Here is a 24,616-nt window from a genome sequence, read left to right as displayed (position 1 = left end):
GATATACCAGAATCACTCAGAGGTAAGGAAATGAATGAGAGTGGTCTGGAAGGTTTGAACTTTTTGGAGTGATTAAAGGTAAAAGGATATAGAGTATAAAATTAGTCCTGATGGTATACCTAGGAAACTTCAAACTTAGTTGTCTACTTGTGACTCGTTTAAATATTTGCAAAAGGGAATGTTGGGAGGAGAGGAAAAGTCAGGGAATTGGTGATCTCGCCAAGAAGTGAGGTGCTCTTTGGGCCCCCTTCCCCTTAAATCCCACAATTAAAGGTGTTGAGGTTTGGAGTTCTTAAAAAAGTGCATGCCTGTACTTACAGTTAACTTATTCAGTCAACACTACTTTACTGAATGTTTGAATAAACTGCACTACCCTAGGTGCTGTAATTCCTAATTATCTATATTTGAATTTGTTCATGGACTATCAAAAGTTAATATAAAAAGAAAATAATAATATAATGAAGTAATAGCTGCCAGGCACTGTTCTAAGTATGATACATATATTAAATCATTTAATACAATTAACTCATGAGGTTGATACTATTATATTCATTTTTGGACAATATGTCCAATGCACAGCTCTACAAAATTAAATCCTTTATAATCTAGAATGCATCTTTTTAGGACAAATAGTATTCTTTTTATACAACTTAGCTTATATATTTTTCCACACATGGGTATCTGAAAAGTGTTTTCCTGCATTTTAACGTAGGACAGGTTTTTTCCTCTTAAAAAGACTATTCAATTCTTATTAAAATTTTATTGTTCTAATTCAATTATGACAAGTCATCATGTCTGTTCCATTCACTCCTAAGAAAAGAACTTTGTTGTTTTCAGCTCAATTTGGCTTGTCAGTTGTTCGGGGGAGGGCGGAATCTTGTTTGACTATTTATAATGATCCATGTTAGGAATTTTTGAGTAGTCCAAAATATAGGCACAGCTGCTAAACACACATTCAGAGTGACCTACCACTTCACAGCTGTTCGAAGTTTATATGACTACTATACTCATTAATAAACACTGATACCACCAAGGAGGGAAAACTTTTTACCTCGGGGCTAATCAAGTGACAAAGACTAGAAATGCTGGAGTTCTTTAAAACCCTCATGAATATAAAAATTGGTCCTAACTGGAATAGAGGTGAGTGTGCTAAATAGGACAGGGCAGACTGGCATTAAATGATCCTAAATGCAAGAACAGAGGGAATTCTGAGGTAAAGAAATGAGGAAGGTTTGACAACATGTAGACTCTTTTTTTCTGTAATAATTATTCAAAATCAAGAACATAAATAGTATGAAGCACAAAATAGAAAAAACTTACACCAAAGTAAAAAAATTAGAAACTCTTCTTAATTTAACATTTAAAAAAAAGCCCCAAAAAACCAAAAACAACAACCCAAGGGGCACCTGGGTGGCTCAGTCAGTTAAGTGTCTGCATTCAACTCAGGTCAGGATCCCAGAGTCTTGGGATCAAGCCCCGTACAGGGCTCTCTGCTCAGTGGAGAGCCTACTTCTCTCTCTCCCTCTACTGCTTCCCCTGCTTATCTCTCTCTCTCTCTCTCTCTCTCTGTTAAATAAATAAATAAATAAAATATTAAAAAAAAAAAAAAGCAACCCAAGTGAACTTCTGGGATATAACCAAATGACAAAAATGAGAAATAGTTTGTAAGCTGTACAGTTATCATCATTGTGTGGGGACACAGAAGGGTGAGGAAATCAGGTACATCGGGGATTTGTGTGGCCTGAAGGAAATACAAAGAATGGAGGGGAGGAAAAGGGAGACAGAGAAAGAAATGGGCTACTGTGAGGAACTAAAGGCAGTGGTGAGGGAAGGAAAGTGGATCCAAGAAAAATAGGTACCCAGGAGGTTTAGGATTAGGTGTTATATTTTGGAAGGCCATAAACTAACAAGGTTTTGGTGATTGAAATGGAAAATGATCAATTCCATAAACATTTATTGAGCACCAACTATATGCCAAGCCCTATCCTAGAAGCTGGGGGTCTTACAGAAGTTTGTAACCACTTAGCTTCCTTAACATTAAAAAAAAAATTAATGACTTCATACTAAATTCCAGATAGTAAAGAACCTGGCACATAATCTGAGTTATGAATGTGAATATTTCCAACACACAATTTAAATGAATCTCTAAATAAATTCTCTTTTTATTTATAGAGGATATTTGGGGGTTATTAAATCAGAGTAATGACTTTCAAATTAATAAAACTTGATTTAATAGCAATTCTCCAAACTGCTAAAAGTATCATGCTGCATAGTTACAAGGAATTAGATTCAAACTTAACCTTGCTATTAAATCTTAGAAAAAATATTTCTAACAACAAAGGAAACCTGGTAATCATTGCTGCTATTTATCAATCACAGAACAAAACACTATCATAGTACTATCTTCACAGATATGTAGTAAATGCTCAGTAAATTATGAAATTTCATTAATCTACCTTGTTTTTAACAATATGCAAATCCTTCTGGTGCTACAAATTAAAAATTGCCAGCCACGAGTCAGTAGATGAAACAGAAAAATGTAGTCTAGCATCAGACAAGATCCAAATCTGTCTAATGTTCTATCTTGGTCCTATCATATTTTATCCAGTAAAGTGAATTCCAGTGAATTACAACAAAAGACTTGGATATATAAAATATCTAACTCATCAGTTAGAAAAATATACAGAATGAAAAACAGTATGATGGTACTTCAGAGCAGGAGAAATAAAAGCTAAAACCTTTGACCTAATGTCTATACTTCTAGAGATGAAATACAAAGGTAATGAAAAAGACAAGTAAAAAGAAGAAGTATGAAAGAAATAAAAACTAAGTCATTTATCAGTATAACAAATGATTTGAACCAAATGGGAGGAAAATAAAATTTTAAATGGCTTTGTAGGATTAACTGTGAATTGAGTTTTTATTGAAATTATGACTCTACTTAGTGCAATACAAAAGCAGCTTTTTCTCCAACTCCTAAGTAATTATAATGTAATTCTGTGGTTTCAATAGTTTTATATGTGAACTATTTTGCTTATCTTTTCATTTGTACACCCCTAATAAGATTATATATCAGTGGTAGTGTATATGTATACATATACAGTACTGTGTACTTACATAAACTACATGTGAGTTTTTAAAAGTTTTTAGCACATCTTTTTTTATTCACAATAGAAAATATCATTTAATATTAATCTATTATGAATTAACAACAAGCCTTAGTCTTTGCATCCCTTTTTGATATGTATAATTGTAGTCAAAATCAAGTTAGTTAAATTCTTCAGGCAGTATTCAATCTAAGAGTTAAATCATATCATTGCCTCTGAAGTTTTGATTAAAACTAACATCGGTGCCTACATAAGAACAATTAATGACTCTCCCTAGCCCAGTAATTCCATTTCTCTCACACATTAGAAAAATAAGTACAATTTCTTAAGAAATTTGACAATATTTTAAAATCAAAACTACTGAAAGACAATTCTAGTAACCAAAAGCAAGAAAGAAGCTGTTGACAGTTTATATTTATTGTGCTGCTTCTAATTATTAAAAAAAGATGGTTTTAAAGAAATTTATTTTAAGAAGCACTAGGCTATGTGTATAAATTTTATTAAGTATTATTGATGTCAAAGGACAAAAGCAATCTCTCCTTGTTTTTAAACTAGACTAATTCTTATCCTTTCATTTTTACCAAAGTTTAATAAATACCTATAGAAAATATTTTAAAATATGAATAGTCCCCCAACCTCCTTTAATGCCAAATAAATATTTCACTTAAATTACTATTAATTTATATTTCCCCCATTATTTTTAATACTCATTTCCTCAAAAAGATTTGGTTTTACATGATTTTTTTTTTTTTAATTTGGGAGATTTTTAGTGCTTGCTCATCTGTCTGAAAAAATATTTCTACAATTGTGTAATTACATAAGCTTAATGCTTTTAAATTAACCCTAGATAATATATATTTATAGAAATGGAAGGATTCATTAAATTCTTTGAATAAACCATAATTTAGTATAACTTTATAGGTATATAGCAATAGTCAACTGTATTCAATTTATTCTCAAAACACTAGAAAATAAAAATCTTTCTGTATCTTCTGTTTCTTTACCATAACAATCTTCTTAAGGTTATCTAATGACATACAGAAGCTAAAGAGGTTTTTTTTTGTTGTTGTTAGACATCAGACTTTATAGCATTTAACAGTCTAAAAATAAGGAGACAAGCATTATTAACTTACATTGTAATTTACATATCAATGGTTTGTAGTTTTAGAGAAGTCCCTCAACAGAATCAGAGACTGTTTTGTTTGGTATTACATAAGAGCAAAAGAGAAAATATTTTTTGTTTCCCCTTTCATGCTAAAGACCTACATAGATGGACTGAAAACATGTATTTCTGCGCATCCAAGGTTTCAGTGCATAAGACTGTATTTTTAATAATAAGAAATCTCTATTAATACACTTGCAAAGCAAATGTAAACCAAAATATATTGAAAATAATTTCAACAAGTGGTATGTTACCTGGGTGGAGCTGGTGGCTACCGAGATGCAGTCAATAAAGCTGTGTCTTCGAGTGAAAAATGCAACTATCTGCTGCCAGCGTGAAGGTTCTGGCTCAGCTTGCAGTTCATCTGATGAACCCTTTTTTGCCCAATGTTTCTGCTTTGGGCCTACTGAGCCATGGCTAGAGCTAGTATTGCCTCCTCGACTGGCGCGAGAGTATAGAAGTGTGTTGTTCCCGAAAATGTAATTCATCTCTGCAGCCCTGCAGGTGGTTGCCAAGCAGTCTTACTTCTCTACCAGCTGCTGAGTGGTGAATGATCGGTAAAAACTGCAGCTAGAATTACAGCAGCATCACTTGTAGATCAGGGAAAATAAAAACCTTGAGAAATGATGCTCATTTTCTCTGTAATTTCTTCCCATGAAAGAGCTTGTATCTTCCCTCTGTACCTGTTAGTTGTATGAAGGCTGAGTTTATATTTGCAGACAAAAAAGACGGCATAAGGTTGATGTCTTTCTCATGATTATTTTTCACCAGTGTCTGCAGGAACCAAAAGCTGTTCTTTTGTTAGCTGATAACTAGACGGAATGAAATCCAGGAAGTGAGGTCGATTAGCAGGTAAAGAAGGATGTTATAAACACTGGACTACCAACACCCTTTGGGGCTGCGTGATTTAATGCACAGGGTAGAGAAACCCTGGATTATGAAGTTTGAATCACAGTCTGTAGTAAAATCCAGTGGCATCTTCACTGCTTAAATAAGTATGAACTGAATTTAAAAATACAAGAGGATTCTCTTGCCAATAGTTCTGATTGTTTAAGTAATTTTACTGAAGGAGTCTTTGTCATTCACATATAAATTTCCACATTAGGAAGGAGCTCACATTAATTAGGTTCTAAGTTTTCAAAAGGTACTATTTACATTCAACTCTGAGGATCTAATGCTAGAGGAAAATCCATTTGTAATGTGGCATGATCATTTATGTAATATATTGGTTCTTAATGCTTTGATAATTGAGTCTGGAGACAGAAACAGATTAATCAGCAAAATAAATATTTGGCTTCTGGAACTTTTGTGATAAAAAAGAACTGTTAAATTATCACCATCATCTCTCTCATATATTATAAACACTTAGATTAACAAGTTATGAATTTTTAAAAATGCAAAAGAATTAAAGGTAAATTTTTTGTTTTATAACCAGCAAAGCATGTTTTATCCAACACTACATAAATAATACTCTGGGGTTCACTAAATAATATTGTTTGATTGCTAGACAGACATTTTCTAACAACTGATATCTAGGTCTGTGTTTCCCCAACATAGTAGTCTACCTCAGAATCACCTGGGATGCTAGTTAAAAATGCAGACTGGGTATCCCCTCCTCACCAGAATCTTTTAGGGTAAGAGGGATCTTTAAATTTTCATTTTTAAAAAGGGCCTTAAGTGACGCTTAAGCAACCTCAAGTTTAAGAACCATAGATTCCTAACTCTGCCCTGTTAACACTGCTACATTAGTATATAATATATGGTTGTTTTATTTTATTTTTATTATTTTTTTAAGATTTTATTTATTAAGTTGACAGAGAGAGACACAGCGAGAGAGGGAACACAAGCAAGGGTTGTGGGAGAGGGAGAAGTAGGCTTCCCGCGGAGCAGGGAGCCTGATGCGGCGCTCGATCCCAGGACCCTGGGATCATGACCTGAGCCGAAGGCAGACACTTAACGACTGAGCCACCCAGGCACCCCTATATATATATATATGGTCGTTTTAAAACAATATATGAATAAAAATGCTACTTGATAATTTATTAATGGTTGAGTAATTTAGTTTTTAAGTTGATATAAGCACATCACAAATCCCAACCTCAGCCATATACTTTTTTTTTTTTTTGAAGATTTTATTTCTTTATTTGACAGAGAGAGAGACACAGCGAGAGAGGGAACACAGCAGGGGGAATGGGAGAGGGAGAAGCAGGCTTCCCGCGGAGCAGGGAGCCCGTCAGCCATATACTTTTTCAGGTGTGGACTGACAAAAAGTCTTGCTTACTATGTGCTTACCACACCAACTAAATACAGTCTATTGGAAAATAGTATTGGCAAAACTAGGACCTCCAGAACCATTGCAAATCCTGCTTCAGCAAGCAAAGATGCTAATACTCTCTCTCTGATTCCATCCCTAAGATACAGACACATGCCCAAAAGGGTTGCGAGTCATGTGGGACTCTTGAGAGCTAAGACACTTTGTGACAGAGATTATAGCACAAAGTTTGGTGCTTCTTCCAAGGACTCTGCAGATAGAAGTTGGCAATTTTGTGACCCTAGACAGATTGGTCCTGTCCATTTGGAGGTAAGGGAACAGAGGAAAACACTAAGGGTAAACAGAGAACTAAGAATTCTCTGAAGGAAAAAAATTAAACCTCCTAAAAAAAAAAACAACAAAAAACTGGTAATATGGACCAGGTATTTAATAAACAACTGGCTGGTGTGGTTTATACAAATGCTCCAGTAATTGGTTTGAAACCAAAAGATGTACCTTGATGATCCATGTCTGATGAAAAACCGAGATGGGGGAACCCTAGAACTGATATAGGTTCTGTTATTCTGGATTGGTATGGATGAGGATAGTGTACACAAATGCTGAATGCAAATTTCCTACTTACATTGCAAACAATAATAACACAATGAATACTAAGCCATTTGTGTACATAGATTTCTTATCCTAGGGAGCCAAAGAGCTCAAAAACAATCTAAAGCTGATAGGTCACTCCATCCCATATATCCTCTAAGTACTGGGAAAAGTGCTTTTCAATGCACAGATTTTCTAATCAAATCCACTGACATTAAGAAAGCAACTCTGAGTTTTGAGAAAGGCTTCTTTATGAAAAGAACCCTTTACCTGTCCTTCAAAAATCCAAGGATCATCTCATCCATTGCCCAGTAGTCAATGCATGCATACAAAACCATACGTGTATTTAAATCACAAATGGTTTCATATGATTTGATTGGGAGATGAAAGGTGACCAATTCCTCACTGATTTCTGCTTTAAAATAGCCCTACTTATATAGCAGAGCCAAAAAATAAACTCTATTCCATTAAAACAAAATTTAAGCTCATTATGGAACCTGGAAAGTCTATTTAAAATAATGAATTAAAAAACATACACAATGTCAAAATCACCAAATAACTATTAACATTTTAATATGATTTAAATATTTTTTTCTGTACAGTTTACTTTTTTCACAAAATGATAATACTCTCGGTAATAGAACTCTAAACCATAAAGCTTAGGTAAACTGAGTACATCCATTTAGTGGATTATTAGATAACCAAAAATATGATTATGAAGAATTTATAACTGTGAGAAATTTATTTTGTAACATTAAATGAAAGTAAGGACCATTCGAAAATATATATAGAATAGGTAGGCCCTCAATTATTTATCATTCCAAACTCACAAATAAACCCGTAAGTCTTCAGGTATAGATACAAAGGCAAGGATTAAATAATCTCAGTGAAAAGCTTAGAAGGTTGAGAGGAAAAACAATATTAAAATTCTAAAATACTAAAAAAAATTACTAACTAACTACAAAGCTACTATACTATAAATGCAACATAACATGCATTTTCCTTACACTTTTATCTTTATGATCTGGCCTATTAAATTTCAAAACGTGCAACTGTACTAAGATAAGACTTGAAAAATTTTTTTCTACTCCATTTATTTAAACAAAACAAAAGACACGCAGTTCACCCGCTTTTCTCACTCCCCTGCCTCTTATAACCACCAATCTTTTGTCCATGTTATAAAAGAGATCACTGGTATTTGTCTTTCTCTGACTTATTTCACTTAGCACAATGCCCTCAAGGTCCATCCATGTTGTTCCAAATGGCAAAATTTCATTCTCTTTTACCACATGTACCCTATTTTCTTCATTCATTCTTCTGTTGATGGATTCTTAGTTGTTTCCATATCTTGGCTACTGTAAATAATGCTGCAATGAACATGGGGGTGCATATATATCTTTTTGAATTAGTGTTTTCATTTTCTTCAAATAAATACAGAGAAGTAGATTTGCTGGGTCATATGGTACTTTATGTTTAATTTTCTGAGGAACCTCCCATACTGTTTACCACAACAGTTTTACCAATTTACATTCCCAACAGTACATGAGGGTTTCCTTTATTGCACATCCTTGGCAACACTTATTATGTCCTATCTTTTTGTTAAAAGTCATTCTAACAGGTGTGAGGTAGTATCTTGTGGTTTTGATTTGCATTTCCCTGATAATTAATGATGCTGAGCATCTATGTTTTCATATATCTGTTGGCCATCTGTATGTCTTCCTTGGAAAAACGTCTACTCAGATCTTCTGACATTTTTAAATCAGTTTTTTGGTTTTTTTGCTACTGAGTTGAATCAGTTCTTTATGTATTTTGGATATTAGCCCCTTATCAGATAGGTGATTTGTCATTATTTTCTCCCATTCAGTAGTATGCCTTTTCATCTTGGTGGCATAGCTTCCTTGGCTGTGCAGAAGCTTTTTAATTTGATGTAGTCCCATTAGTTTGATTTTTGCTCCTTTTGCTTTTGGTGTCAGATTCCAAAAATCATCACCAAGACCTATGTCAAGGAGATTACTCTGTTTTCTTCTAGGAGTTTTCTCCTAGGACGAGACTAAGCTCAGATGACTGATGACACAGATTGGTTATTTGCTTAGAGAAACTCTGCTCATATATACACAAATCCCTTCTGTAAGAGCACCATCTTGTGGTCAAATTGTATGCAGACTATAAGATTACCTTAATACACCAGGGCCATCCAAAAAAGATAAAATTCAACATTTTAATATATTCCAGAGATGTGAAAACAAAATTGATATCAAAAAGTACCCATTATATATTCAAAATGGGAAAGATTCTATTCAATAGGCATATATTTGCTTATGTCTATTTTTCTGCTACCCCATTTCTCACAATATTTGAAAAACTACCAACTACTGCTGGTGATCTCATTTGATAGTATTCTCAGTACTACTGGATGAAATGTATCCAGGCTAGGTGATATACTTATTTAAAATAATTATCTGTTCACTACTCTTCTATCTTCAATTTCAAGTCCTGCTTAACTATGTTTACTTTGCACATATTGGTTTGAACATATTTTCCCTGTCATTGAAAACGAAAGCCAAATATGAATTCTTTAATTTCCTCAATGATCAACGCAACATCCCCTACTAAGCAGTGCACCTAATGTCCTCCTTGTCAATTCGTCCTGATTTAAATCTATTTTGAAATAGGCTGGAGTTTTATTTGTTCAATTTACTGTTCTGACCATTTTTCCTAATTCCTAGCTCATTTTCAGTTTTAGGAATCTTGACACAGTTCTTATTATGATATACTATTATATTCATAACTGTTTAAAATCTAAACTTTCTTTAAAATTTCTTATACCACAAAAATTTACCCACTGCGTCCTTTTCTTCCACAGTAGAATTCTTCACCATTATATTGTCAATTTCTTCCTTGAAGCTGCCCAGCACTGGCAAGAATTAGTTTCCCTTTCAGAGTCTTTTTTTTTTTTTTTTTAAGATTTTATTTATTTATTTGGCAGAGAGAGACACAGTGAGAGAGGGAACACAAGCAGGGGGAGGGGGAGAGGGAGAAGCAGGCTTCCTGCAGAGCAGGGAGCCAGATGTGGGGCTCGATCCCAGGACCCTGGGATCATGACCTGAGCCGAAGGCAGATGCTTAACGACTGAGCCACCCAGGCGCCCCTTCCTTTCAGAGTATTAAATCATAATTACGTTTAGGCTAAATAAGGCCCGATAAAGTAACTTTCAGTCACTATCTTATTTCATTCATTATTTCAGTAATGAGAATCAGCACCAGTACCGCAAGAACCTGACAGATTATTTCATAGCCCATTTCATGGTGGCAAACCCTGCATAGGGCCACTCATCAGCTCAGGATTGAGGCCCTGATGTGCTAACAAGTTTCCAAAGCTACAGTATCATGAATTTTCCTGCATTTTTACAGTTTCCTCTGATTATCACCCTGCTACTGTACTTATTTTCCCCAGTAACAGCCTCCTCCTCTGAACTGGCATCCTGTCCACATCTTCAACACCTTGTCCAAATATCAATTTTCTTTTTTCAGAATACTCCCCAAATTTTTCTCTTTATTTTCTCATGTTACATACTGTGTTATATCTCTTCATAAAAAAATATTAATCACTGAAATCTAACAAAGTTACTAGCATAGATGTTTAATAAATGTTTGTTAAATGTATGTATTATTTGATAAAATTAATATTCTGGCAGATGATTTTTCCCCCAAAATCTTATAATCAACTTTATTCAAAGGTTTTCAAAAATTTACACTTGACAACAGTCAATGCAAAAGTTCACATGTGCCAGATACTCATATTGGCTATAGGTGCATTCAATCTTATACTGAGTTAAGCAATGCCCATGGTCAACTGTGAGGGCTTTACATGTACTCTTTAATCTTCACCACAACCTTCTTCACTGTGATTTAACAAATATGCTTGTCTTTGTAAAGCTTACTTTCTAGCAGGAAAACAGACACTAAGTACACAAGTAAGTGAACAAATAATCTAGTTTGACCATTAGCACTGAATCCAAGGGCCAGCAACTATCAACCTTCTCCTGAAATGAAATTAGTAAGACTCTCGCTTTTATTTTGTCAATTTGCTAAAATATTCATCAGTTTATTTATATTCAACTTTTAAAAACGGGGTGGGACTCTCACTGCGCATGCCCCTGTCAGAATCTGCATACACATGGAAGTAACTACCAAAACACCCTACCAAAAGAGGAGTTGAGTGTGTGCAAAATGACTTTGCATAGTTTGTAACCATCAGAATGACCAGAAAGTCAAAACATCAGAAACAAAGAATTATATTTACCTGGGAGAGTTTCGTGACTAAAGTAATAGTTTATATTAATTCAGTCAAGAGAAAACAGGCATAAACAAGAACAGCATATAAAGCAGGAGAGAGTGCTTAGAATTCAAGTGTTCTGAAGTTCTATGTTATTCAGAATGAAGCTAGAGGTATTTATTGACTTTAGATTTTTGTAAGTTAAAAATGTATATTAAAATTTCTAGGATAATCACTAAAGGAAGAGAAACAAATAACTTCCAAGTAAGTAAGATGGAGATAAGGCATGAGAAAATATAACCTAAAGTAAGATATGAAAGGAATAAATGTCTCCTATTGAGATAGAGAAGCTGAAGGAACTGCATTTTAGAAAGGCTCTATTTCTGCTGTTTTTCTGCTAGGCCCCATTTACTCATGTTCTGTATTTTGCATCTGAGTAAAAAACCAAAGAAGCTGTGTTCCCCACTCCAAGAAGGGGAAGCAAGAAAGTTAATCATTCTCTGAGGTTTGTCGCAGGCCCTGCCCTCAAACACCTGATAACATCTAAGAAGAGTCAGATCCTAAACATGTTCTGGGACGTTAGCTTTCAAAAAACCGCGGCTGACTCTGGCATCAGTACTTTCTACCTTCAATGATTTATAAAAGAACACCTATTGTTCACCTGTTATTCGCCTCTGATTAGACCCTAACCTGGATTCCTGAAGGAACACTTATCCTGGACCCCTTTCCCAATATAAACCCTGAGCCCCAAGTGAAAAAGAGACTCATTCTCCTCTCCTTCCTGAGTCTTCCAGACACTCCACCTGCTATTCTCTACCTGTCACTTATGCTATTCAATAAACTCTGCTTTCACGTGTTCGATTGTGTTGATTTCTATCCTGCACGAAGCCAAGCACTCTCTTGGCTGGTCCTGAAGGACCCCCACTTCTGGGTTCTCAGACCCAGACTGCCTGTATCACTATGTTTAAAAATTAAGAAACATACTCATAGGGCAAATAAAATCACAAGGGAAATAAAAAAAAATGTTAGAATGATAAAAAAACATTACATGCTAAAACTTGCAGATACAAGTAAAGTGATATTTAAAGGAAAGTTTACAAACTCAAATACTATTAGAAAAGGCTGACATTATTACAATACGCAACTAAAGAAACTAGAAAAAACAAAAACCAAAAAAACCCCTAACCCAAACAGAATAAACTCAAAGAAAGCAGAAGAGAAAAAATAATAATGGTAAGAGGAGAAGGGGGAAAAGAGAGAACTGTCTCTGTCACTAATAGCCACCAGTTTTTTCCTCTCTGTATCTCTCATTTAATCTTCCAAGGGAAGGTCAGCTTGTTTCTACCAAACACGACCTTAGTTTATATGTAGGTTATCCACACATTTACAGATTTACATGAACACATGTATTATGTAGGTAAATGTGTGTGTGAAAACGGGGGGGGGGATGGCAGCACATGGGGGAGGGACACAGGAAGATTCTTTAAAAAGAGATGGATCTTTGAAAAGACCATCTTTTGGCAAGAATAGTCAACGGGAAAAACAAAAAACAAGGCACAAATAAACATTATTAGGAATAAAAAGGGGGCCATACCTAAATATGCTATAACAAAACCCCCAGGATATTAATAATAATATTTTGAAATAAATATGAAATGGACAAATTCCTAGAAAAAATAACCTAGCAAAATTATTAATAGAAAATCTAAATGGTATAACCATTAAAATTTTTAACTAGAAATACTAAATCATCCCTCAAAGAAAATTATAAAACACAGGTTAAGTTTTACCAGGAAAAATTATCCTTATTCATAATACATACAACCAACAAAGGATTAGTATCCAGAATATATAAAGAACTCATAGGGGCACTTGGGTGGCTCAGTCGGTTAAGCAACCGACCCTTCATTTCGGTTCAGGTCATGATCTCAGAGCCCTGGGATAAAGCCCCACGTTGGGCTCCACACTCAGAGCGCAGTTTGCTTGAGGATTCTCTTTCTCTCTCCCTCTGCCCCTCCCTCCACTCGCTCGCTTGCTCTCTCTAAATAAATAAATAAATATTAAAAAAAAAAAAAAAAAAAGGACTTGTACAGATCAGTAAAAAGGACACCAAAGACAAAAACGAACAAAAATCTTGAGAGGTTGTATCACAGAATAGAAAACTTGAATGACCAATAAATATATTCAACCACATTATCAAACAAGGAAATGCACATTAAAATCACAATGAGATACTATTTAAAGCTCCAAACAATGGCAAAAACAAGAATATCAGGTATTGATGAGAATATGGATCAGTTAAAACTCTTGTACATTGTTGCTGAAAATGTAAATTATTTAACCACTTGGAAAATAATCTGGTGTTATCCACAAAGATATGTATACATAACCTATGTTTTACACAGCACTTTTTATATTAGTAATATTCTGAAAATAACTCAATATCCAACAAAAGTAAGATAAATTATAGTGTATACATAAAAGAAAAAACTCCAGAGCACTGAAAACAATCTCAGGAATATAATGTTGTGCAAAAATGTAAAGCTGAGATTATATGCAGTATAATTCATTTATATAAAATTTAAGATCAGCAAGATAAACAATATATTGATTGGAGATCTAAATGTGTGCTAGAGCTTTATAAGAAACCAGGATTGTGGTTATTTCTGAGGGGAGTTAATGTTAGTATTAATGCTCTTTTTCTGTACCTACTAATATTTAAAACACATTTTAAAAATATTTCAATGTGTAGTATTTGAAATATAATAGTTATTTCCTTTGTGGGAATTTTTAGGCTTAAAGATAGTATCACTGAATAAAATTCATTTATAAAATATATCCTTAAAAATGTTTTTAGAATGCTAATAAATATTATGAAATTCCCTATAACTAAAAAACCATAAACAATCAAGGGGTGAAAATTCTACATGAAAGAAGAGTTCTCTCTGAGCATGAGCTACACTAGTAACAAAAGTAATATATAAATCATAGCAACAAAATAAAGTTATCATCCTACCTTTATTGGTGAAATATGAGAATGGGAAACAAATCCATGGACATTCTCAATTTCTGACAGGTTCTTCTCTGAGACATGAACTAATTCCGGACCTATCACCTCATTAGTGATTTGTGGGGATATGTGCTCTTGAGGAGGTGTGTCTTCATCCTGATACCGGTATTTCTGTAAAGAAAATTATTATATTTGATAAAGTCCTGAAAAGCAAAGTACATTCAATTTAAATCATGGTTTCATAACTAGCCAAATACTCAATAATATTTAACTATATGGAATGTGTATTGTATAGTTTAATGCATAAGGTCTGAGAGAATAAGCCTCCATTTTATTTTTTTATTTTTTTTAAGATTTTATTTATTTGACAGAGAGAGACACAGCAAGAGAGGGAACACAAGCAGGGAGAGTGGGAGAGGGAGAAGCAGGCTTCCTGTGGAGCAAGAAGCCTGATCCGGGGCTTGATCCCAGGACCCTGGGATCATGACGTGAGCCGAAGGCAGACGCCTAATGACTGAGCCACCTAGGAGCCCCTAGGCCTCCATTTTAAAGTCATGCCAATTTTTAATAAAATATTTGATTATTAAAACTAATTCAGATTATGGGAAGATGGCTGAGTAGGAAGCACAAAGAATTTGTCTTTCCATTTAGACAATTACACAGGCAGAATCTGTCTGATGTAACTATTTTGGAACTTTGGAGTCATTTGAAGGCTTGCAACCTACAGGGGGGAAAGTTGGGATGGTAAATTGTGATTAATTTAGGTCAACTTCACCACTTCTATTCATCATAGTACTGAAGTTGCACCCAGAGCAATTAGGCAAGAAAAAGAAATGAAAAACACTCAAATTGGAAAGGAAGGAGCAAAATGATCTCTGTTTACAAATGATATAATGTTTTATGTAGAAAATTTTAAAGACTCAGCAAAAAAGCTGTTAGAACTAATGAATTCAGCAAAGTAGCTGGATACAAAGTCAACACACAAAAATCAGTTGCATTTCTATACACAAACAATCTAAAAAGAAAATTACAAAAACAGTTCCATTTGCAACAGCATCAAAAAGAATAAAATACTTGGGGATAAACAAGGTGAAATACTTGTACAATGAAAACTATAAAACACTGCTGAACAATTAAAGATGACAGAAAAAAATGTGTTTATGGATTGGAAGACTCAATATCGTGAAGATGTCAATATCAACCAAAGCAATTTATAATCCCTGTCAAAATCCCAATGACATTTCTTGCAGAAAGAGAAAAACCCACCCTAAAATTCATGTGGGATCTCGAGAAATTTGAATTGCCAAAATAATCATGAAAAAGAACAAAACTGGAAGACTCACACTTTCTCATTTCAAAACTTACTACAAAGCCAAAGTATTCAAACCAGTTTGGTATTGGCATAAAGACAAACGTATAGACCAATGCAATAGAAAAAAGTCCGGAAGTAAACCTTCACATAAATGGTCAAATTATTTTCAGCAACGGTGCTAAGATTATTCAACGGGAAAAAGACAATCTTTTCAACAAGTGGTGCTGGGAAAAGTAAATATCTACATGCAAAAGAATGAAGTTGAATCCTTACCTAATTTTTACCATGGATAAAATTCAAAATGCATCAAGGAGCTAAATGTAAGACTAAAACGATAAAACTCTTAAAAGAAAACACAGCACACAAAAGCTTCATGACACTGCATTTGGCCATGATTTCTTGGATATGACACCAAAGGCACAGGTAACAAAAGAAAAAATAGACAAACTGGATTTTATAAAAATTTTAAAATTTTGTGCATCAAAAGACCCTATCCACTGAGTAAAAGGAAACCCACAGACTGAGAAAGTTTTGCATATCATATGCCTAACAAAGGATTAATATCCAAAATACATAGAAAACTCCTAACTAAAAGTCAGCAAAAAAACCAAACAATTCAAACATGGGCAAAGAACTTGGATAGAGATTCCTCCAAAGACAAATGAATGGTCACTAAGCACATGAAAAGATGTTCAACATCACTAATTGTTACAGAAACGCAAGTCAAAACTATGAGATACCACCTCACGCGAATTAGGATGATTCCTATAAAAAAACAAAACAAAACCAGAAAACAAGTTCCAAGAGAAACTGGAACACTCATGCATTGTTGGGAATATAAAATGGTACAGCCACTGTGGAAAGTAGTATGGTGGTTCCTCAAAAAAGTAAAAATAGAATTACCATATGAATCCAGCAATTCCACTTCTGGGTATATACCCCAAAGAATTGGAAGCAGGGTCCTGAAGAGATATTTGTACACCCATGTTCATATAGCACTATTCACAATAGCTAAAACATGGAAGAAACCCAAGTGTCCATCAATGGAGAATGAATAAGCAAAATGTGGTATAAATAGTTTGATTATTAAATCAAACTTAAATAAATAAATAAAATATTCCATTTACAATGGAATATTTTAAGATTAAAAAATTGTGCAATATGTTACATGTGGGTGAACCCTGTGAACATTATGCTAAGTGAAATAGGCCAGTCACAAAAAGACAAATACTGTGTAATTCCACTTATATGAGGTACTTAAGAGTACAGCTGATCCTTGGAACAACAAGGGGTCAGGAACACCAACCCGTATCAAAAATCTGTGTATAACCTTGACTCCCCAAAAGCTTAACTACTAATAGCCTACTATTGACTGGGAAGCCTTACCAATAACATAGACACTTAACACATATTTTGTATGTTATATGCATTATATACCATTTCTTACAATAAAGCTAGAAAAAAGCTGAGAAAATCATGAAGGATAATTATGATATATAATTATAATTTTATAATCATAAAAAAACAGACTAGTATCTACATATATTTTATATTCATAAATACTTCTTTCTTAATGTTTTTAATATTTCTAGGCTATGCAGTTCATCTGAGAGCTTTTTTAAACTGTTGCAAATCTCTAAAAGATTTTCCAATGTACTTATTGAAAAAAATCTGATCAGTGCACCTGCACAGTTCAAAACCATGTTGTTCAAGACTCAACTGTAGTCAAAATCATAAAGACCTAAAGTTATAATGGTTGTTGCCAGGGGCTGGGGGGAGGGGATAATTGTGACATATTATTTAACAGGCATAGATTTTCACTTTTATGTGATGAATAGAGTTATGGGGATGGATGGTGCTAATGTTTGCACAACCATGTGAATGTATATGAATACCACTGAACTATAAACTTAAAAATGGTAAACTTTTTGTTATGTGTACTTTATCACAAAAAAAAAGAAAAAAAGTTTAAGAAATAATTCAGAGCTTGGTGAAAAAGAAATCTGAATAATGATTTGCTCATTTCTTACCAAATGTCAGCTGAATGCTGTATCTCTAAATACACAGTTGTTTAAGGGAAGTCAAAATGAAAAGCCAAAGTTGTTTGGATAAATTAGTTTGGTTTTCTTATTCAGTTAACTGGTATAAAAATGAAAAAAGTCTTTTCAAATCCTAACTGAAAATTAGTCTGTTAGAGAACAGTATTCTTCTTTTTATCTACAAGAGAACCTTGTCTCTTTCTCTCACTCTCTCACACACATATAATTCTATGCAATCTATTTTTAAAGGAACATAATTTTAAGAAAACTAAATCTACCTTACCCTATACACAAAAGTAAAGGAAATCATAATTATAAGGAACTGGGAGAAAATAAAAGTACATGTTTTTCAACTCAGGCTGAGAATGTGTATACATACACACAAAACCAAAACAAACTAAAATATTCTCTACCCTCCCCCAAGAAACATACTCATAAAGAAAAAGACACAAACAAGCCACGATAGAAACAAATTTTATAACAAATAAATTATTAGCCACTGTTAGCAGCTCTTATAAATCATTAAAAAAACCATAGCAAACATAATAATGGGATATTCACAAAAAGCATACAAACGGATCAGTAAACTTCTAGGAAAAACATGCTCAACTTCCCTAGTAAGTAAAAATTACAGTGTTAGCATTCAGAGAAATGGGCATAAATCATCACATTCTTGGTAGGGGTCTTTTTCTGGTGGGCAGATTGCAATGTTTCAAATGTCCTGAAAATGTTTCTACTACTTGATCCAATAATTCCACTTCTAGAAACTAATCTTTTTTTTTTTTTTTTAAGATTTTATTTATTTATTTGAGAGAGAGAGAGAGAGCACATGAGAGGGGGGAGGGTCAGAGGGAGAAGCAGACTCCCCGCCAAGCAGGGAGCCCGATGCGGGACTCGATCCTGAGCCGAAGGCAGCCGCTTAACCGACTGAGCCACCCAGGCGCCCTAGAAACTAATCTTAGATATAGCATCAGTAAGGAGCAAAAATATTTGTTGTATATAGACAAACATGTACTTGGTAAAATATATAAAAAATCCCTTTAACTGTGAATTTGAGTGCTGAAAGTTATTACACAACCTCCAGCATCACTTTTTAAATAACAGCCTTTTGCGGAATGGCAATTACCTGGAAAACAATCAGGCTCATATCAATATTAGCTAGTTCATTTAGCATGATATAAGAAATATTTTTACAAGTTAACTTCGAATTATTTTCAAAACCAATGAAAAGAATTCTCTAACTTTATCCTGAGGAAGACTGAAGTTACAAACATACTCACAAAATTTAACACAGTTTAAATACTCAATTGGGCAGAAGCAAAATCTAAGTACGCTTATGCTTTAATACTCAATACGATTATAAGGAAAAAAACTTGATTATCATCTTTTTTTTTCTTTCCTTCTCCGCAGGCTCTCCCCATAGTCATCTTTTCAAACTTTATAGGTACTGCACAACTTAGTATGTACTTTGGAGAGAGTACATGCAGAAAGATACTCACTATAGTAAAGTCTGGAATGAAGAGAAATTGGAAACAAGCTTCCTATCAATACACCAAAAAAAAGGTTAAATAAATTATGGTACATTCTATAAAAGTTATAGAGACATTAAAATGGGTAAAAATCTACTTCAATAGGAAAAGCTGAAAATATAGATTGCTGAATGAGGAAAGCATGTTTTGAAGCTAACAGTTTGAACATTTTATTTTTTAGATTTTATTTATTTGAGAGAGAGGGAGCACGAGCAGGGGGAGAAGGGGCAGAGGGAGAGGGAGAAGGAGACTACCCACCAAGCAGGGAGCCGACATGGGACACGGAGCTAGATCCCAGGACCTTGAGATCATGACTTGAGTCAAAGGCTGCTGCTTAACTGAGCCATCCAGGTGCCCCAGTTTGAACATTTTAAAGCAAAGCAATAGTACACTTATGTATATGTATAATATGTAAATGCATATGCAATACGTGTATAAATATATATATGTATCTTCATGTATATATATGTCTGTGTGTTTATATCTCTCCATAGCCATGAATGTACGTAAGTAATATGAGGGAATCTAAAAGGATTTAAAACAAAAAAAATGGTTCAGGTATTGGGGAGGGTAGGTGCTATGGTGAACGCTGTGAACTGTGTAAGACTGATGAATCACAGACCTGTACCTTTGAAACAAATAATACATTATATGTTTAAAAAAGAAGAGAGAGAAGATAGTAGGAAGGGAAAAATGAAGGGGGGGAAATCAGGAGGGGGAGACAAACCATGAGAGACTATGGACTCTGAGAAACAAATTGAGGGTTCTAGAGAAGAGGGGGGTGGGGGAATGGGTTAGCCTGGTGATGGGTATTAAAGAGGGCACGTATTGAATGGAGCACTGGGTGTTATATGCAAACAATGAATCATGGAACACTACATCAAAAACTAATGATGTAATGTATGGTGATTAACATAATAAAATAAAAAAAATGGTTCATTCTGAAAAGGAAAGAAAGAAATAACTAAAAGATCTTTTCTTTAAATATCTTTTAATAGATGTTACCCCTTGTAATTACTGAAAAACTCAAGGCATTTGACCTGGGGTTTCCCAGTAAAAATCACTCTATACTCATGGAACCATTCAATGTGGCCCTTTGGCTTTTGTATTTTCTGCAAAGTGGCAGCTGAATGCAATAGCTTGACCAGTCTCATGTTTAATCCTTTTGGCAAGACTATAGATAGTACTGTGTCCTTTTATCAAGAAGCACATAAGCTCTGGTTATCTCTTTTTGTGATGTTAGGAGCTCTTGATACTCAATGGCCTAAATCAGTTCATTTACTGGGGGCTGCAAAATGGTGACAGTCTAATTCTACTATTTCATTTTCATTTACTAAATGGTATATAAAGAGAGAGCTATTTCTCTTCACCTACTATCTGGTTACCTATTGATATGGTTCACACATGAATAACAGGAGAAATACTTAAATTTGTTCATTTCCCAGTTTTCAAGACAAATTTAAAAAACAAAACAAAACTGGGGGGCACCTGGGTGGCTCAGTTGTTAAGCGTCTGCCTTCGGCTCAGGTCATGATCCCAGGGTCCTGGGATCGAGCCCCGCATCCGGCTCCCTGCTCAGTGGGAAGCCTGCTTCTCCTTCTCCCACTCCCCCTGCTTGTGATCCATCTCTTGCTATGTCTCTGTCAAATAAATAAATAAAATCTTTAAAAAAAAAAAAAAAAGAAGAGTTCAAATGTATTAAAAAAAACCCAAAAACTGGTTCCCTATCATCCTCTTAAAGCAATTAGGAGGTTTTTAGATATCATGCAATCCTGATCAAAATGTCTTCTGGCATCTGGCATCTGGCTTTTTTTCAGCAATTGACATGCTAATCCTAATATTCATATAGAGATGCAAAAGACCCAGGATAGTCAACACATCTTTAAACAGAAGAGCAAAGTGGAGGACCCACACTTCCCAATTTCAAAACATTCTACAAAGTTGTATTTTTTTTAAAAATTTTTATTTATTTATTTGACAGAGAGAGACACAGCAAGAGAGTGAACACAAGCAGGGGGAGTGGGAGAGGGAGAAGCAGGCTTCCTGCTGAGCAGGGAGCTTGATGCAGGTCTCGATCCCAGGACCCTGGGATCGTGACCTGAGCCGAAGGCAGATGCTTAATGACTGAGCCACCCAGGCGCCCCTAAAGTTGTATTTTTTTTTTAAAGATTTTTTATTTGAGAGAGAGCAAGCACGAACGCATGAGCAGGATGAGGGGCAGAGGGAGAAGCAGACTCCCTGCTGAGCAGGGAGCCTAATGTGGGGCTTGATCCCTGAACTCTGGGATCATGACCTGAGCTGAAGGCAGACGCTTAACCGACTGAGCCACCCAGGTGCCCCTGCAAAGCTGTATCAGTCAAGATTGTGATACTGGTGTAAAGATACACATGTATCAGTGGAATAGAATTAAGAGTCCAGAAACATATCATTGCATTTATGGTCAAGTGATGTTCAACATGGGTGCCAAGAGAATTTAATGGGGGAAAGAACAGTCTTTTCAATGAATGATGTTGAGACAAGTGGATGAAAAGGAATTAAATTAGACCTCTTTCTAACACTATGTATAAAAATTAATTCAAAATGGATCAAGATCTAGATATAAGAGCTAAAACATAAAACTCTTTGAAGTAAACATAAATATACATCTTTATAATCTTGGATTCAGCAATGGTTTCCTAGGTACAACATCTAAAGCATAAGGAGATAAATTTGACTCGATATAAATGAAAAACTTTTGTTCATCAAAGGGCATATCAAGAAAGTGAAAAGATAACCCTCAGAATGGGAGAGAGTATTTGCAAATCATATATTTGATAACAGTATCTAGAAAACATAAGATGTCTGGTAAGTCTCCTGAACACATAATGAATTCTTACAACCCAACAATTAAAAACTGAATTTTAAAATGGGCAAAGAATTTAAACAGACATTTTTTCCAAAGAAGATAATATAAATGGACAATAAACACATGAAAAGATATTCAACATCATTAGTTATTACAGAAATGCAAATCAAAACCGCAATGAGCTATCACTTCACATCCACCAGGATGGCCATTATCAAAAAGACTGATAATAATAACACATGTTGGTGAGGATGTGGAAAAATGGGAACTGTCAGTGCTGGGGGGAATGCAGTCATCCTGGAAATAGTGAAGCCATTCTGGAAAACAGTTTGGTAGTTCCTCAAAAGGTAAAGAGTTACCGTTTGAGTAATTTCACTCCTCCATATATATCCAAGAGAACTGAAAAGGTACATCCACACAAAAACTAGTACACAAATATTCATAGTATTATTATTAATAACAGCCCCAAAGTGGAAACAACCCAAATGTCTATCAATTTATAAATGGATAAATAAAATGTGGTATATCCATACAATGGAGTATTATTCAGCTATAATAAATAAGTTATTTATACATCCTACAACATGGAACTTTGAAAATATTATGCTAAGTGAAAGAAGCCAGACACAAAAAGCCACATACTGTATAATTCCATTTATATGAAATGTTCGGAATAGGCAAATTCAAAGAACCAGAAAGGAGATTACTGATTTCCAAAGACTGGGAGCAGGGAGAAATGGGAATCAACTGCTGGTGGGTACGGAGTTTCTCTCTGGGTGATGAAAATGTTCTGGAATTAGTGCACAGAGCTATACACTTTAAAAGGATGAATGTTATGGTATGTGAATATATTAATTTAAAAATTATTATTAAAATGTCATCATAAATGAATGGATTACACATATCTGATTGGCTTAAATCCACTGCAAATATCCTTTTGGAAGCTCAAATTGTCTATCTCGAGCCAGTAGGACTCTTTTCATCTCTGAGTCCCCTTATACCTGGCAATTTTAAGAAAGCTTAATACAACAAAATATAGTTACCAAAAGGAGAACTCCATTTTTTATTAATGATTCAAAAAAGGGATTCCCTGAGGTACAATTATTACCTGAGAAAGTATTTCCAAGTAGCTTTCCAGGCCTACCATTACACTGCATAGTAATATTCATCTGTATTTCTTATTATCTAAAGGTTGATCTCAACCAATTACCAAAAAATTTTAACACTGAAAACTTCATATAAAACCAGTCTGCTAATACAGTAGAATGCATAAAACTAAGCCTCCTACAAGGATGGCCCATGTCTAAATTAGCTAACACTTATACTAGAAAAGAATTACAAAACGGGGATGAGAGGATAGGGATGGAGAAGGAAGATTTAAGGAAGATTTAAAAATGACTGTATTAAGAACATTCTAAATACCCATTTAGAAACTTTATGTTTTTAAGGTTGCTATCTTCAGTATCAAACCTTCCACTGCTCTTCATCTTGGTTAACAATACTGGCAACATTACTACATGACTACAGTGACTTGAAAGCTATTTTAATTTGGAATGTAAATATGTTACTACTTTACTGCTGTAACATATTTTTTAGAAATGTTTCTTAAACAGTAAGTTTTCTGTTTTTTCTTTGTTTAAGATTTCATTTATTTATTTGACAGAGAGAGACACAGCGAGAGAGGGAACACAAGCAGGGGGAGTGGCAGAGGGAGAAACAGGCTTCCCGCTGAGCAGGGAGCCCGATGTGGGGCCGATGTGGGGCTCCATCCCAGGACCCTGGGATCATGACCTGAGCCAAAGGCAGACGCTCAACAACTGAGCCACCCAGGCGCCCGAAACAGTAAGTTTTCTGATAATGGACACCACGCAGATTCCCGAAGCTATTAGAAAATTTAAAATGGTTGAAATTAAGACCAAAAACTTACTAAGTATTTTACTAGTATAAGGTTCTTAAATTAATGCTGATCAGAATAAACATAGTTGTTAGTTTGTAAATATCTCCTTACCTACCTCTCAACCTATAAATACTTGTTGTTCCTGTAATAAATTAAAAAGAAATATTTTTGCACCATGTTTTACTAGCACATTGTTCCATGTACCCCCAACATACTTGTTATAAGAAAAGCAATAAATAAGACATCAACATTAAGTGCATTGGTGCGCTTTAATGTTAATTTCTAAAACAGATGAAGATTATCCTATGTTGAGGAATGCAAACACAAAATCACCACCAGTTTGGAACCCAATATCCAAATTTCAATAAAAACTTATGTGCCAGGGGCGCCTGGGTGGCTCAGTTGGTTAAGCGGCTGCCTTCGGCTCAGGTCATGATCCTGGAGTCCCGGGATCGAGTCCCATATCGGGCTCCCTGCTCAGCGGGGGGTCTGCTTCTCCCTCTGACCCTCTTCCCTCTCGTGCTCTCTGTCTCTCATTCTCTCTCTCAAATAAAATCTTTAAAAAAAAAAAAAAAAAAAA

At 34.7% G+C, this 24,616-nt stretch overlaps 1 protein-coding gene across 10 annotated transcripts in view; it reads right to left on the bottom strand.

The window, feature by feature from the left end:
• DLG1 (discs large MAGUK scaffold protein 1) overlaps nucleotides 1-24,616 on the bottom strand; it is a 241,778-nt gene that overhangs the window by 137,509 nt on the left and 79,653 nt on the right. For 9 of the 10 annotated variants that reach the window (XM_081831903.1, XM_081831904.1, XM_081831902.1 and 6 more), the window contains exon 5: nucleotides 14,421-14,585. In XM_081831903.1, coding sequence (XP_081688029.1) covers nucleotides 14,421-14,585 — 165 coding nt within the window. Of the gene's footprint in view, nucleotides 1-4,523; nucleotides 5,490-14,420; nucleotides 14,586-24,616 lie in introns of those variants that run through there. The other variant, XM_081831912.1, reaches the window with a different exon arrangement.

Source organism: Leptonychotes weddellii, chromosome 1, assembly GCF_054177405.1.
Source record: "Leptonychotes weddellii isolate Sample4059 chromosome 1, ASM5417740v2, whole genome shotgun sequence".
Lineage (NCBI taxonomy): Eukaryota > Metazoa > Chordata > Mammalia > Carnivora > Phocidae > Leptonychotes > Leptonychotes weddellii.
The sequence above is the reverse complement of the archived record's forward strand: the minus strand, read 5'-3'. Positions and strand labels throughout refer to the sequence as shown.